At 42.8% G+C, this 17,458-nt stretch overlaps 1 protein-coding gene across 2 annotated transcripts in view; it reads left to right on the top strand.

Moving 5' to 3' along the window:
- LOC308633545 (uncharacterized protein) overlaps nucleotides 1–14,615 on the top strand; it is a 50,711-nt gene extending 36,096 nt beyond the window's left edge. The window contains exons 4-5 of one of the 2 annotated variants that reach the window (XM_081266395.1): nucleotides 11,554–11,708; nucleotides 14,470–14,615. In XM_081266395.1, the coding sequence (XP_081122521.1) occupies nucleotides 11,554–11,706 (153 nt within the window). In that variant the 3' untranslated portion in view covers nucleotides 11,707–11,708; nucleotides 14,470–14,615. The remainder of the gene's footprint in view (nucleotides 1–11,553; nucleotides 11,709–14,469) is intronic. The other variant, XM_081266396.1, reaches the window with a different exon arrangement.
- The last annotated feature ends 2,843 nt before the right edge of the window (nucleotides 14,616–17,458 follow it).

Here is a 17,458-nt window from a genome sequence, read left to right as displayed (position 1 = left end):
GAGCAACTATGAACAGAGTAGGGAGGAAGAGCAGGAAGAAAAGATTAACATTAAACAGAGACATGAGATGGGAGGGAAAGAGAGGGAAAAGGGAAGTTGCATGGAAATGAAGGGAGACCCTCATTGCTATACAAAATTACATATAAGAGGTTGTGAGGGGAATGGGAAAATTAACAAGGAGAGAAATGAATTACAGTAGATGGGGTAGAGACAGAAGATGTGAGGGAAGGGGAGGAGGGATAGTAGGGGATAGGAAAGGTAGCAGAATACAACAGTCACTAATATGGCAGTATGTATAAATGTGGATGTGTAACCGATGTGATTCTGCAATCTGCATTTGGGGTAAAATTGGGAGTTCATAACCCAGTTCAATGTAATGTATGAAATATGATATGTCAAGAGCTTTGTAATGTTGTGAACAACCAATAAAAAAATAAAATTAAAAAAAAAGAAATCTGGTGAGCTGATGATGAGCTTGTTTTAGATATGTTATTTTCACTTCATATAAGAGTCCCAGAGATAGTTACCACTGGAGAATTTCTGAGGACTCATTCTTAGCTAAAAAGCATACGGGCCCAAGACACTATATTCTCTCCTAGGAACTTTTTTCCATTACCAACCCTGATTCTATCCTAGCTGTGGCAAAGCCAAGCATGAATATTTTACTCCAAGTGGATGCTTGATCACTCCTTACTAAATCATTTCAGTGTTACTCCAGAAGCTCAAATGAAATAGAGTATGAATAAAGTATTTGTGATGTTTGTTGTCACTCGGTGATTTCATGTTTCCAGAGTCAGTCTTTTATGGGCATTCTTGCCTCCCAAATGCTGCTTCTATGCTCTTACAAGGAGGTAGGAGCACAGCACAGAATTTGCTCTAAATGCCCAGTTAACGCACACTGTGTGTCTGAGATTCATAACAGTAAAACATTATCTTAAAGAGATCTTGAGAAGTTGCATAGTGTAATGATTAGGAACATTAAAAATGGAGGCAACCGTCTGGGTTCAAGCCCTAGCCACATCCGTACAAGCTGTGAGTGAATAGGTTACTTACTCTCACCCTGCATCTCAGTTCCCTCATCTGCAAAGTGGGGATGATTGTGATGATGATAACAGTGCCTACTTTGCAGGCTCCTCAGCAAGTTAGGTACACCTGAAATGCTTAGTGAAGTTGCTGGCATATAAGAAGCGCTCATAATTGTTTGGTTGCTAAGTACTTTTTTTTTTTTTTTTTTGAGTACTGGGGATTGAACCCAGGAGTGTTCTACCACTGAGCCACATCCTCAATTCTTTCTATTTATTTATTTTTTATTTTTTTATTTTGAGACAGGGCCTCACTAAGTTGCTGAGGCTGGCCTTGAAACTTGCGCTTTTCCTGCCTCAGCCTCTCCAGTCGTTATAGACACGCACACTGCACCCAATGGTTGCTGAGTACTTTTCAAAAAATAAATTGTTAAGGCAAAATTCTCCACCCTTTTCTCTTTTATCGACATATTCTAAACCAAGTCATATGCACAGGTTTTGATTAGATTGTTTCTTTGTAGCACAGCTGGTGTAACTGGATATGGAATCAAAAGTCCTTTCCAGGGGATGTGTTGACCTTTAGGGCTGCTCTTGCTAAAGCTGCCAGCTCAGGGGCTCTTCAAGATCTCTCTTGATCTCAGATTTTACCTATTACATTCAATTAAAAAGAAGGCCTTAAATTTTCTTTGGAGCACTTAGAATCAACTAACATGTTTGATGTCACTTCCTGAAACTAAGCTCTCTTGCTTCCTCTTGCCCACCCAAGAGAAGCAAAAAGAAATATCCAAATGGAGGGATTTTCGAAATCTTTTAAAATTTTTACTGGAAGAGGATTTATTTTTCCCTTTTGCTTCTGATATGTTTGTAGATCACTTGTGTAGCAAATGGATCTGGGGAAAATATTACAGCTTTGATTTAAATAAAAATAAATAACACTAGGGGAAAAGTTAGCTTTCAGTTAAGTACAAATCCTCTGTTTTAAAACCAAAGAAACAACAGTCCTTTTGTACAAAAAATTAAAGAGAATGTGTTGCTTTTTCCCCATTATAAAATAATACTTGGCTAATACAGAAATTTGAAAAATACATAAGTGGGAAGAAATCATCTATGGCCCCATCTGACATATTTTAGTACATTTTCTTCCACGTTAGTATTCTATTTATAGATTATGGTCAACATAGTTCTGATCAAAGTATAAATAAAATTTTACATCCTGAATTTTGTTTCACTTAGTTTTGTAAGTATTTCCCATGTTGCTACAATTTTTTTTTCATAAAATTTTGTAGTATTGTATAGTATTTCACTGTACTGTTCTTTGTCTTCCAAGTTGCTCCTCTTGTGAATGCCACCATCATTTGCCCAGGCATAGCACATAGAAACCTGGAGTTGCCCTCATTTCTCTCAGTTGCTTACTGCCAGAGTGAGGTGGATCCCCAAGCTCTGTCAATTCCATATTCTAAACAGTTCTTGAATCTAGCCTGTCTTCTCCATCCCACTCTTCATTTCAGTCTCTTACATCTCTCATGTAGCCAGACCAGTTAGTCTCCAGTTAGAACTGCCTCTAACTTGAGTCCCTTCAACCCATCCTTCATACTACTATCCATGAAATCTTTCTTAAAGACATATTTGATTATTTTACTCCTTTTTCATGGTATTTAAGATACATTCCAAATCCTTCCACAAGACTTCTCATGATGCTTACCTCTCCAGCTTACCCATGCTTACCCATGCTTACCCCTAGAGTCCTGTCCTGCAGCCGTGCACACCTGTCTGCACAGTACCTTGCACTGCATCCCTGATGTGTAGGACTTTTGCACACCCTATTATCTCTTTTCACAATGCCCCTTCCTTCCTTTTTTCTCGTTGCCAACAGTTATTTGTCATTAACGTCAGAGGAATCAACCTGTCTCCAGGAAACCTCCCTAAATATCCCCCACCTGGATCTGGTATCTATCCTCTAGTCTCAGAATCCCTAGTATAGATCTCCATTTCCGAATCATCCTTAATCGTTGTTAAACCAACTTCTCTGCCTCCTGAATTGGCTTTGTAAGCTGCGTAAAGACAGCGTTTATGTTTCCTCTCTCTCCCCAACCCAGTACACAGGGACCCCACCAGCACTCTGCAGCAAACTGTTGGGCACCGCAGCAGAGAATGCACTTGGTTTACAGCAAGAGAGAAGTGGTCTGTGCCCTTTCATCCTCCTGCTGAGAGGACAGGATTGCAAGGGCCAAGAGCCCAAGATCCTGAAACTATCCTTGCTAACTGCATGCTGAACGAAGTCACCCTTGACCATATTCCTTGTCTCCCTGTTGATTTATAAGGAGTCACTGTAAAACCTAGGCAGAATCTTCTCCCTGTTGATTACTGCATAGGTCTTACAGTGAATCCTTATAAAAATGCCACCCTGGAAGAAATACGGATAATATAGCATCTTCAAAGCAGAAACTTCCATCGTGATAATCAGAGCATGTCTAAAGCCTGAAACTCAATTAAAAGCCAAGAAATATAGAAAGCATATTTTCTTTGGACCCAGGTATACTGGCAAGCTGACTACTGTCCTGTGTGAGGGATCTTTAACTCATCACTGCGCCCCTTCTAAAAGCTCAGTGCCAAAGTGATAAAAGTCAGAAGCTGAGGTCCAAGGACCATTCAGCGACTCACTGTTTCACTCTTCTCCTTTGGAAGATTGAGGCTTTGTTTTTATTCCGTGTGTGAAACCACCACCAACAAAATTTAAAATGAACAGAGCAAAATCCTTTTCTCCATCTCTCTAATCTTGAAAAGATTCACTGAACAAAATCATGAACGGAATTTTGGGGAGCATTTCCAAATCAGGCTGGAGATTTAATGTGAATTTCTCCTCTAACCCGGCTTTTGTCACCATCCCTGCCCTGACGCTCCCCCTGCCCCACTCTCACCCCCAGCTTTTTGGTGGCTGTTGCCATTCAGAGGCATTTTGCTCCACAATCCGCACTTCTTCCCCTTCCTTCCCTGCCCACTCCCACCCTCCTGGGAGGTGCAGAGGACAAGGAGAGAGAAAGAAGCCCGGGGTAGTATTCAGCCTGCCCGGCTCCCTACAGGAAGTGATCTTTCTGCTTTTAGGCCCGCCACACGCCTCCCAGCCAGCCAGCAGCGCTAACTAATTAGCACACGTGATGGGAATTGGAAACAAAGTCGCCAACAATAGGAGCGTGGGAACCGGGGCCGCGCGGCAATTACAGAGCCCCTCCCCCACCGCCTCCACCCCGGGGGCGCAGATCCGCGGCCGGCGACACGCTGCCAGCCGCTGGGGGGAGGGACCCGCGCGCCCCGGGGGCCTCCTTGTCCCGCGTCCCTCCGGTGGGACACGCCTCTGGTCTCCGATCGGTGAGGGTCCGCTTACAATAGGGGGAAAGCGTGTTTAGGGAGCCCCAGCTCTTGCCAGGTCACGCGGGAGGTCAGCTACTCTTTGTTGGGGGGAGAGCGAGACCAGAAAGCCGCTCATCAGATGTCCTCCTTGGGAGAAGGGTTGAAGGTTCTGAATAGCTTGGAGGGCATGGTCCCACCGTGGGGTCCAGGACCGTCGGGACGCCCCGGAGAATGCGCTTGGTTTGTAGCCAAGGAGAGGCCACGACCGCAAAGGTCCAGAGCTCACCACCACCGGCTGGAAACTGCTCCTGCCTCAGGAGCATCGTGGTCTCTTTGGCCAAGGTGACTTCAGAGGGGGGGCTGATGGAAATTTGCTTCTGACGTTTCCCAGTACATGACATTCCATGACTTGTTTTTTTTTTTTTTTTTTTTTTTTTTTTTTTTTTTTTTTTTTTTTAGTTCAGTTAACAGCTTTGTTGAGGTAGAGTTCATATCCTGTACATCACACATTCGAAGTGTGTGGTTCAGTGGTTTTTTTCGTATATGCATGATGTACAACCCTCACCCCCAATTTAGAACCGTTAGCGCGCTCTCTCTCTCTCTCTCTCTCTCTCTCTCTCTCTCTCTCTCTCTCCATCCCTTCCTTCCTCACCCCACTGCTCTAAGCAACCACAAATTTACCTATAGATTGGTCCATTCTAGGTATTTCATATAAATGGACTCATATATGCCATCTTCTATGACTTGTGCCTTTCACTTAGTATGTTTTAAAGGTTCATCTGGGTTGTATCATGTATCAATACTTATTCCTTATTTATTGCTGAGTAATATTACATTGCATGGATATAAACACATTTTGTTGATGGGCATTAAAATTGTTTTCTTTTTCTCGTTATCTTTCAATTTCCCCCCCTCCCCCCCCCCCTTTTTTTGGATTGGAGATTGAACCCAGGGGCACTCTGCCAACAAATTAAATCCCCAGACCCTTTTTAATTTTTAATTTTGAGACAGGGTCTTTCTGTGTTGCCTAGATTGCCTTGAACTTGGTATCCTCCTGCCTCAGCCTCCCAAGAGGCTGGGATTAGAGGCATGTATCGCTGGGCTGGCTATATCCACAGTTTAACAACTGTGAATAATGCTGCTATGAAAATTAACATGCAAGTCTTTGTGTGGATATGTTTTCATTCCTTTTGGGTAGATACCTAGGAATAGAATTGCTCATTTGGTGATGTATTTATGTTTAACTTCTAGGAAATTGCCAAACTACTTCCAAATTGGCTATAAATTCTCAACCACTGATGCATGAGGATTTCATTTTCTCCAGATCCTCAACAATACCTGCTAAGGAATGTGGAGTGGTCCCTCAACTATAAAATTAAAATACTTGATAAGCCCTAAGCTTTCTTCCAGTGTTAAATTTTTGAGGACTTTCTAGGTATAAGAACTGTATGTGGATAGTATGTTCCAGAAGAGTCATGAAATGGCAATTTTAATCAATCGCTAAAACACAGTAGTATCAGTGAAAACAGTATTCAGTGAAAACTGAAGTAGAATGTACTTATTTACAAACATGTGTCTAATGATGTCATAAAGTTGGCCAAAGATTCCACAGTTAAGAGCTGACTCCATCTGGTACTCCCCTGTCTACACCCCCATCCCATTCCCAAATCTGTTTTACTGTCTGTGGAAGACAAGTTATTCCTATACTATGTGATTAAAGATGACCCTGTATATTCAAAAACATCATCTGGCAGTAGAATATTATTCTGGGTTGTGTTGTCCAAACCCAGAGTTGTTTTCCTGGAGCCCAAGTTTGATCAGGTTTCAATTTTATTTAGATATAAGCATAAATTCTCATTTATAGGAAACTGCTTTTATAATAACAGTTATAATGTTTCTGTTTACATGACTTGCTGCAGATCACCAAAGGGGTGGGTTACCATGTTACAGTTAGAGAGAGAGAGAGAGAGAGAGAGAGAGAGAGAGAGAGAGAGAGAGAGAATATTGTATTTATAGCAGTGAAAGGGGAGGGGGGGAATCTCCTCCTGGCTTAACCTAGTTATTTCTCAAATTCATAAATGACTGTCATAATCTTACACTTATTTCAATGTAGTATTTTTCTTCAACAAAGATATCTACTGCATATAATGATTTAAATAGGTTCTTGTTGGGAAAAGTCATATTTAACTCAGAGAGGCAAACAATGCCTGTGATGTACTCCGTTTCATCCTCTCCTTGCTTAGTTTTTGCAGTGATTCGAAGTCTTGGCTGCACCTGGGAAGCTTGAAAAGTATACTTTTGTCACACCCCAACCCCAGCAAATTAAATCCCAATCCTTGGGGCTTTTCAAGGGAGGTGGGATGGGAGGATGGAACAGCCTCAGTATTCTCAGATCCACTGGTCTAAGCAGCATAGTTCTCGGTTCTGAAATTGGAAGATATACATAGGTTCCAATATGCACTTATAATTGTATATAGTTGTAAGACCATATATCCAATATATCTGGTCTTTGGTGGATCATAGTTCATCACAGAACTATGGACTACAGAACTTGAAGGAACGTAGTTTCTCTGTTTATATAATTAACCTGTATTATTAAATGTGATTATTACCATTGTAACTTGTCTTTTGTTTTTAATGATTTTGTCTTTGAAGGATGGTCTCATCTGTGCTTTTATGTTTTATTTGTTCATTTATTTGAGATTCAGAGGCCTGGACATTTCATTTGACTTGGGGAAAACAATGGCCTCCTTTCTTCTCCGTGGAGGCCTTCCCATGGGAAATTTATTTTGAGAGTCCATGGTTTCTCAAAATAGGCAGCAACTTTCTTAGACATCAACTTCTTACCACCACCACCAAAACTATTCCCAAATCATATAGCTAAATTTAACATATATCCCAAATTCATTATATAAGTATAAAGCTATTATTTGAAAGAATTTAGCTGGTTTCAAAGATACATAGCTGAATACTGTATCATGTACCTCACTCATCATGATCTTTTGATTGACTTGAAGCTAAGCAACTTTGTTTCCTCCTCTACACCCTGCCTCAGGACACCCCCAGTTTCTTCATCAGCAAAGTCTTTTTGTTTTGTTTTGTTTTTAAGAATGGTGGGCTGGTTCTCAGTGTGTGGTCCTTGGACCAACAGTAGCAGCATCATTTCACCCTTCAGGTGTTTCTGATGCATGCTAAAAGCCGAGAACCACTGTTTTAGAGCAAGAAAATGAGGAATGATTTTTGACTCACTTCATCAGACCAGTATCACTGCCGTTTGATGACTGATATTGCTCAATTTGATGTCTGGTGTTGCTCAATTTCTTTTCCCTTATTCTTTCCATCCCTGAAACCATAGTCCTAATCCAGGATCATTCCTGGCAGATTTTAGACTCTAGGATTTCCTTCTTTCTTTTTTGTGTATTCTTTTTGCGTGACCCCAACTCTGGATGGTAAAAATTTAAAATCTGCCCCTTCTACTTCTTACCTCTCACTAGATTGTCTTATCCCACTTCTCTCTCTTGCCCTTATGATTTTGGTATCCCTTTTCACTGGTCCATCCCATTGCTGTTTGCTTATACTTGAGACCCTCTTTTCCCCACATGGCATACACTAGTACCCTCACTCCCATTTCTTCTCTGAAGTCTAAGAATACTACAAAAAAAAAAAAAAAAAAAAAAAGGAACTAGAGATAAAAGCAGCAAATCTCTCTTGGCCCACTGCATTGAAGTATCTAATCCTACACATTTCTTTCCTCACCCATCATCTATCAACATATTTTTTATTCTCTTGTTTGAACTAAAAATGTGGATCCTAGAGATGAGATTCGATGAATAAACACATAGAAGCAGCAATATGAAAAGTTTTCCTGGATATTAATGTGGGGAATCAGAAAGAAATGCCAATGAAGTTGACACTATTATGTGGTTTTTTTTTTTTTTTTTTTTTTTTGTACCAAGGATTGAACTCAGGGGTATTCGACCACTGAGCCACATCCCCAAGCCCTTTTTTTTTTGCATTTTATTTAGAGACAGGGTCTCACTAAGTTGTTTAGTGCCTCACTATAGTTGAGGCTGGCTTTGAACTTTCAATCCTCCTGTCTCAGTCTTCCTAGCCCCTGGGATTACAGGTATGTGCAACCATGCCCGGCTCTTTGGGCTGTTCTTATTCATCCTTCTTCCAGTTTTTTAAGGCCTAAAAATTTGTAAGTCAAGAAGGCAGAATATTTAAAGCATTTAATAGAATGCCCCGTGTAGAAAACATTAACAATCAAAGCAGGATTATGTTGTATGAGTGCATAGGAAATTAAGAATTAACTATTTTAGTCAAATTTCAAGGGAAATGAAAATCAATAAATGCTATAGTCTTTGTATTTGAACAGAAAAGTTAGAAAAAACAAAGGTAGTCTGATCTGACTGCTAAAGAAAAAGGTTAAAAAAAACAACAAAAGAATATAGGCCAATGGGAGAGTGGAGTGGAGTTTTGGTTAAAGTCACCAACTTAAGGAATATTTATAGGTGTTTTTCAGTTTTCCCTAATACCAGAAAATATGAAAAGAACTCTTAAAACTAGGTATGAAAATTTACTAAAAGTTACATATTTTACAAAGGAGAAAAATTTCTAACTCAGGGTTGTAGATTCTCAGGAAACTATGCTCTTAGTTTGGGTATTTTAGATAAAACTTTAAAAAAGTACTTGAATATTTAGCATGGTAATCATGTAGGAATGGAGGCAATGACATGTGACAGTGCATGTAAGTAAAGACAAATCAAGCTGTCTTTAAAGCTGAATATATTCTGCTTTTTAAAAAATTAGGACATGTATTTAAATCCTATGAAAAAATTCTTCCATCTCATTTTCATTCCTCTACTACTTTTTCCTGAGTGCAAAAATACATTCATTTTATTCTTCAAAGTGCACCAATGGCCTGTAGGCCTCAGACAAGGCCTCACTTCTTAAAGGTTTCAACGTTGCCTCATTGGGGGAACAAGCCATTGACTTGTGGACCTGTGGAGAACACTCCAAATCCAAGCCATAGACGAGGGTAAAGTCTTCTGCAGATGTCCATTCTCTAAAGATCCAGGGATTGTGAGTTGTGTCTCAGAATGTGATCTTAGGGAGGCTGTGTGCCTTGGGCCCGCTGTACCTGGGAAAGCTATTCACAGAGGGATGGCCGGTTGGTTCCAAGATCATAGAAAGAATCCTTATTAACAGTAAATTCTAGGAATCTGTATTGAGAGGTTGATGTGGTAGAAAGCCTAAAGGGAAGGGTTCTGGCTTCATTTGTCTCATGCACCAACAAGAGAGTCGGTAGGGCCTGTTGCATACAGTGGGAACATCCAGCAGAAATAAACTACCCATTTATATCACTGTCATCTGATAGCAGCTCAGAAACCAGAGGGATGGGAGAGAAACTTGTAGACTTAGACCTAAGCTCCTCCTAAATGATGATACTCACCAGAAATCCTAAGCTCTCTGTCATTTACTTGGAAAGAAATTTGTCCTATTTTATTCACTTACATTCCATAAGGGATCTGAACAAGATGTTGAAAAACTGAAAAATACCTTTGCTCTAAAAATAGGGCTTTTTAAGTGGGGAAATTTTTATGTCTTTTGCTTAGTTCTTTCAGTTACTCTCAAATAAAATAGAATACATTTTTAAAGCTGGGAAATAAAACATTTATATGTAAAAGAAATGTCTACTTACAAATATACAGGAACATTTTAGAAAGTTTTGAAATAGGAATTATCTCTGGCCTATACCATAGACTGAGTGGCTTAAACAACAGAAATTTATTTTCTCATAGTTATAGAGACCAAAAGTCCAGGATGAGGATCTCAGAAAGATTGGGATCTAGCAAGGGTCCTCTGACTGGCTTGCAGAAGGCTGCCTTCTATTGTGTTCTCAAATGGTGGTGGTGGTGGGGAACCTGGGGGACAGGTAGGGGCAGTGAAGAGCTCACGTTCTCTGGCACCTTTTCTCATAAAGTCACTAATTCCATCATGAGAGACCCACCTTCATCTAAACTTAATTATCTCTGAAATACCTCATCTCTAAATACCATTACATCACGGGTTAGGGCTTCAACATGTGGCTTTTGAGAGGATACTATTCAGGAATAGTATCCAAAAACCTTATACTTCTTTTTCCTCCCCTATCTGGAGGTTACCTGGCCCCGTTAGACACTGAGTACAAAGGATGTCAATCAATGCCCAAATTACAATGCCTTTTCCTGGCCTCAAGGTAGGACCCCTTTCTAAGTCCTCAACCCCACCTGGGGAGTGCCTCACTGATGGTGGTCAAGACCAAGTTCAATGCTCTTTGTCAATTGTATCTTCCAAATGAAGGCTTTTGCTGTTGCCCCTTGACTCAGGCCCTTCTAGACTGCCATATAGCCAAGCCCCGAAGTCCCTGACTGGTGCATCTCCATGTGCCCTCGGGGCATCATTTGTTGGTATGTGGGCATGTATGTTGAAGAGTGGAATGATGGTGCAGGGTGTCCCTGTCCTAGTTCTCAGCAGCACATTGTCACTTGGATATTGATGCAAAATTGATTCTTTTTCCCCCACTAGAATTATCTATTGTACACATACTCAGCTCCTTCCACTTCTGGTCCTCACACTTTTCTCTACTAAGATTCAAAATCTGTATCCTCAATTACTCTTTGTTCTCCATTTTTGTCCTGTGCTATTGATTCAAAAGGAAAAATAAATCCTTTTCAACAAAACCCCAAAGCTCCAGTGTGTCAATTTGGGCCAATAGATGTAGTGGGTTAGCAGTCCTATGGGTTCAAAGTCTGTGAGTTCTGAATTGGCCTTATCTGCAACTGCCTGCTATACTTTATTTATTTATTTATTGGGTACTAGGGATTGAACTCAGGGGCACTCAAAAACTGAGCCACATCCCCGGCTCTACTTTTTTATTTTATTTAGAGACAGGGTCTCACTGGAGTTGCTTAGTGCCTTGTTGTTGCTGAGGCTGGCTTTGAAGTCTCAATCCTCCAGCATTAGCCTCCCGAGCTGGTGCGATTACAGGGGTGTACCACTGTGCCCGGCTCCCACTGTACTTTTAACTTCAGTAAGTTAAAATCATTTTAGATGTACTTATCATAAACCATCTAGGAACAGAAAACTGCTAAATGATGAAATATTTGGAAGCCATATCTAATGAAGTTGTACTCCTCAGGTGTTGTGGAGTTGTATCGGCATCCAGAGCACCTGGGCAAAAAGACCTTCATTTCCACCAAATGAAGATCAGTACCAGTTGCAAGGAGAAACATTCCCAACTGCTCTTGTGAAACTCTTAGAATCACTTCATTTCTATCCTGAGCTGTCTTGAAGGTATAAAAATAAAACATAGTTGAATTATTTAAATTATGAAAATATAGTGCAAATTACTATATAAATTAAATTAAGAATATGCCACACAGTAGCACTGGCACCATTTTTACTGAGAAAAGAAAAAGGAAAAAGGGGGAAGAGGGTAGAAGGAAAAGAAGGTGTTATAAAGGAATAGAGAAAAAGAGGGTGCTATGGAATCAAACCAATGATAGAGATTCAGACACAACCCTGGACCCCCTCTCGCCTGTCTTTGCTCAAGTTTCTAATCTTAAACTGGCAGAAATCATAACTCCTCTGTCCTGGGTGGTTGTGAAGATTCAATGAGTTATAGGTAAAGTTTTAAAAACAGTGCCTGGCATATGGTGTCATAAAATGGTATTAAAACATATTAATTTTTTTTAAGGAATTAGTCTGACTAGTTAACAAAGAGCTTTCAAAGCAAAAGTTACACTCAACTTAGTAAAAACAATTCTTAAGTTGCTTTTAACTTTACTTACTTTTTTTGTGGTTCAGCGGTGTTTAATCAAAAGCAAAACATATTTATTTTATGCCAGGACAGATTTTCCCAAAGTGTGTTCTTTGGGATGCTATTTCAATGGAATACTATCAGGTGCTATGTGGAAAAAAAAAAAAAAAAAAAAAAAAAAAAACAAAAAACATGGCATAGTTGGTCAGTTGGGGAAGTGCTGAGTTAGAAAAATGTAAATAAGGCTTCTTCACTCAGGGCTTCTCTGACCTTTTGAGCTGTAACGTGCCCTGAGATTGCCAAGGTTTTCCAAGTGTATTTAGAAAAATGAATTCATTTATTTACAGAGTATCTTCAGATTATTTTTCTGTGAAATGCACTTTGGGTATTTTAACTCTCTCTCTCTGCTCTTCCTTCTCTTCCTCCTCCTTCTTTAAAGGTAGAGTGGCCTAAATGAATTCACTGGCAGGAGCAAGAAAACCTACTTAAGCTTCCTCCTAGGTGACCCAGGAAAACTTGAGATGAAGCAGCCCATGGTGTTAACATGATCATCATCACTGATAACCACAAGCCATACCATTTATACAGTACTATACAAAATGCTGCATCCCATTTTCTCTTTCACAAAACAAACCTTGAGGTGTTCTTCTTATACTGATGAGGAAACAGGCTTGGAGGAGTGAGGTGTGGGGCTGGCTCCCGGTCACACAGCTTGTAAAGGGTGATGTAAACCCAGGCAGGCGATTTGAAATCTTCTTCTTGTCCCAGTGTACCCACTGTGGCCTGTTGGGTTCCAATTAAACCATCCCTTCAAAGTAAATACCAGGGCATCTCACATCTGCCCTCAATTAGGAGAGTTGATCGTGGAAGTGCACTTCAGCGTGGCATGATAAGCCACAAGACAATCTGGTGTTTGAGGGTTTCTAGGGAAGACAGCAAGCATGAGGGCAGAGGAAAATGGGTTTTTACTGAAGACTCTGGTATGACTGTTTTGAGTGACTCTACATTGTGGCTTCTGATTTGGTGTGTTCTCATAAAGGAGCCATCTCTAAACTCTGTGGGTACATGTCTCCGAAGCCTTGTTTATACACCTATTTATAGCACTGCAGGCTCAGGGGAGATATTTCTTAATAAGAGACTCAAAAAGCACAACTTTCGCTCATAATGAATAGCAGATGGTCATTTTACTCAAAATAATCTGGTGCTCTAAATAAGAAGCACTGATTTTGGCTCATGATTATTAAAAGGCTACTACTTCCTAGAGACACTGTTTTATTATATCCAATTATCACATAATTATACCAGCTTTTAATCTCATTAGATGTGTAAGAGAGTATCAGAAGGAAAACTTGGAGTAATCTAATTCGCAGAATTCATTGGTAGAAAAGGTATATTAATACCTAATAATAACAGTTGCAGTTGATTGTTTATTAATGGTCACACTCTATGTAAAGTGCTTTACATACATGATCTTATTTAATCTGTGACACTGGATGAAAATGTTTATTAATATCCCCATTTTACAGACGAGATAACTGAGGCTTTAAAGAGGTGAGTAACTTTCTCACTGTCATGCAGCTCAGAAGTTCGTGCTAGCGGGTTCATAGAGATTGTGGCTCTTTGCTCCAGGCCTGGCTCACTGCCTAGCACACAGTAGAGGCTTTCTACAAGTTTGTTGAGTGAATATATAAACAAGCAAAACATAAAGGTTTCAAATACTGGCTGATTTCACCTAAAAGTTGTTTTGACAATGTTTACTAATGGCCACATACTATGTGGAGTGTTTTGCATAATTGATGTAAATTATTTTGTATTTAATTATTTTGTAAATTATTTTAATTATTTTTGCCTTAGAATGGATAAAGTAATTTTCCGGAAAGCTCAGAATGAGGTAGCCTCTTCTTTTCTTTGCTGAGAGCGGTGGGTGTGGCCTCTGCCCAGCTCTGAGCTTCATTTCTGAGGCTTATTCAGTGGAGATCACTTGCATTCACTAGCTAAATGGCAGAGGAAGGGTTTCATTAGGGCACCAGAGTAGGAATCTCCACAGAAGTCCAGTCTCTAAGAATGGATAACTGAAGAATTAGGGCTTCCTCCTGGGCAGCCCCTATCTGGCTATTGCTTGGGTGTCTTCCAACCAGTTGGTCACCCTTAGGACTCTTTCATATAGAAATGCTGGAGCTGTGGTTTGTGGATGAACTCCTTTCCTCAGTGGAGGTCCCACTGATTCTCATCTGGGGAGACTTGTATGTGGGCCTGGCCCAGGTAGTATATTCCTAGACTGTGTGCCTTTTCCAGGGCATCAGGGAGTATCCCTTCTGCCAGAGAACACAACAGAAGACACTCTGCGGAAATATAAATAAATATCCACATGTGTATAGACAGACCAGGCCTACAAGCAAATTCAAACGGTGATTCCTCAGGATAGGTGAACTCCAAAAATGTAGTACAACATCTTCTCCTTTACCTCCAGTTGGAAAAAATCCCTTCTTGAAGGGCTAGACCTGGGTAGCCCTGATTAATTTTCAAGGTGCACCTTGCCTTCAAGGAACCTCATAAAAGTTTCAAGTAGTTCTTTATTCCAAGCTTTCCAGGATAAATACTCTACAAAAAGCAAGTGGTGAGAACATTACAGGGACCCTCAGCCCAATTCTCTCCTCTGATTCCACTCTGGGGATGAGCTGCCACCCCACTCTTCCTGGCAACAACCGAACCCCCTCACCCATCTCATCTTGATCTTACTTAAGTCCCTGCCCAAACTCAGAAGAGGCCTCCCAGACCTCATAAAGTGTTCCTGCTCCCAAACTTTGAGGCATCAATAACCATTTTCCTGGTGTATTATCTGATTTCCCCATTGGGATGTGAATTCTAGGAAGGTAGGGCTCTTCTAGAGTTTTGGGTCAACTTAACTTTCTCAGGCCCTCCTAGCACAGTGTCAGGCACATAGAAGGCACTGAATAAGTGTTTGTTGGACACATGAAAGAATGAGACGATATCCTCATTTTTTGATAGTAAACATGTATATGTGAGAATATTTCATTTAGGTATCAGAGAGGGATCAAGCATGGTCAACCCCACCCTGTCTTTTCCTCTCACCTGCTGCTTGTCCACACCTGTACACAGCAGTGAAAATGGGCCAAAGAAGACCTGACTCATTGCAGGTGCTATAGGCTGGGAAAGCTTACAGATCCACAGAGGAATGGACACACTGATCCTGGGGGCAGAGTGGCCTGTCACTTTAGGAGAAGAAACAGAATATCAGAGGGATTTTTTGAAAGGCAGAGAGTTGGTTTCTGAATCATCAGGTTCTGGGAAGGAAGAGGCATGCAGTGTGATGTGTCTGACTGAAGACTGAGAGAGTAAAAAGAAGCTTTGAAGTAGAACTTCCAGTTTTGTGATAGCAGCAACCTCCAGGATGCTCTGTTACCTGCAGAAGGAGCAGAGAAAATAGGTGATGAGTCTGATCTTGGATTGACAACTGACAGGCAGCATGTGGGGAAGTATGAGGAAGAACAGTGGTCTGGATTTCAGGAAGAACAAACCCAGTATGTAGGAACCCAACCTGGACACGGAAACAGAGGGGGATGGAAGGAAAGGCTGAGAGGTTAAAGGTTAAGGTGAAGCAGATTAAAGCTTCAGTGGGAGATGAGAGGTTGGACCTGTATGTAGAAGTGGTGGGGGCTCAGAAAGGAAGACGTCAATTAAACTCAGGCCACTTCAGCGTGGCTTTCAAGGTGTGTTAAGATGGCATTAAGGTCTACAATGAATGAGGTCTAGAAACAAGCTATTTGCAAAAGTAAGAAAATCCTTTTTTTTTAATATTCCGACGTTTATTAAACTTTCCCTCAAGCTACTCAAGAATGTGAGATGAATCACTCTACAGTTTTGTAAGGTATAGAGCAGTCGATTTTCAAAACAACCATCCTAACCTTCTGTACAAATCCTGGAATCAGTTCTGAGATTTAAAACTGTATTTTTACAAGTCCGTCTTCCTGGGATCCTCGCAGAACTTCATGGAGCATCTACTACGCGCCATGCCACAACCGAAGCCAGAAGGCGGTGTATTTGTGTGTGTGATGCGTTGTCTACTTATCAGAGACATACATCCTCGCAGTGAGGCAGGCCTCAGATGCAAACGCCCGCCCCGCCACCCTGTCGCCGGCTGAGAGGATCTGGCCGCCAACGCGGGGCGGGGAGGAGGGTGAGGGTTGGGGGGAAACCAACATGATGAATATCCCCAGGGACTCCCCTCTCCCCGACTTAGCCTACAAAACAAGCGCTCCACTTCCCCGGAAATTAGATGCATAGGGGAGTTCATTCCATGCTGGAGGCTGGAAAGCCCTTGCAGAAGCGTCTCGCTACACTGGCGGGCTCAGTCCCCAGAAACGGAAGAACATCCCCAAAACCACGTCCTGCCCCTCCACGTGACTAGCCTCTGGGCTGGTAGCCACAAAGGACGTGCCCGGAGCACAAGAGACACCTCTCTGGGTTTCCTGCTAGTTCCACGGAGCGACCAGCGAGAGGCCCCGCCAGGTGCACCCAGCCGAGCCCTGCCAAGAGCGCGCGCCTCCAGCCGCGGAGCACTGGCGGCTACGTAGCCGAGATTTACGGCGGCTCAGGGCGGTGGCTTCCGGGGCCGGCCGGCGCCCAGGCTCCGATTACAGGTTCACACGGGCAGCCCAGCCCGCGGCCGCTCAGTCCGGGCGGTGCGCCCTAGCGCAGCCTCGCTCCCCCGCCTGGCCATTCTTCTCCATTCATGCGGACGCCCAGCGCCGCCGCCGCCGCCGCCAGCGCGGCCGCCGTCGCCGTCGCCAGCCGCCCGGATTGGCTGGCGGCCGGGGCGCCGGCACTTTCCCACGGCCCGCGGCGCGTGCGGCTCACCGGCGGCGCTGCAGGCGCGGCCCTGGCGCGCGGCCAGGCCAATCGGGGCGCGCGGGGCGGGGCGGGGCCGCGGCTGCCGGCGGGCTTGTGTCCCGACCCGGCCTCCCGCGCCTCCTCGCCGCCGGCCCACCGCCGCCTGCACCTCCTCCTTCCCCACAAGTGGAGGCCGGGCAGAGCCCCCGCGGAGCCGACGCACCGCCGCCGTGCAGGGGCGGGCGCGGGGGCGGAGGCGCTGTCCGCCCTCGCCCTCAGTCTCGCCCCCGCCCCTCCCCTGAGCATCTGCCACTCAGCGGAGTAAGGAGCTGGATTGGCTGCAGGGAGGCGGTTGCCCGGGAGCCTCGGCCCCGCCCCTCCGCCCCCTCACGTCTTCCCTACGCCCCCGCCCTCCCTAGGGCCCTGGGAAGGG

This window comes from Spermophilus citellus (genome assembly GCF_964194105.1).
Source record: "Spermophilus citellus genome assembly, chromosome: 14".
Classification (NCBI taxonomy): Eukaryota; Metazoa; Chordata; class Mammalia; order Rodentia; family Sciuridae; genus Spermophilus; species Spermophilus citellus.
The sequence above is the reverse complement of the archived record's forward strand: the minus strand, read 5'-3'. Positions and strand labels throughout refer to the sequence as shown.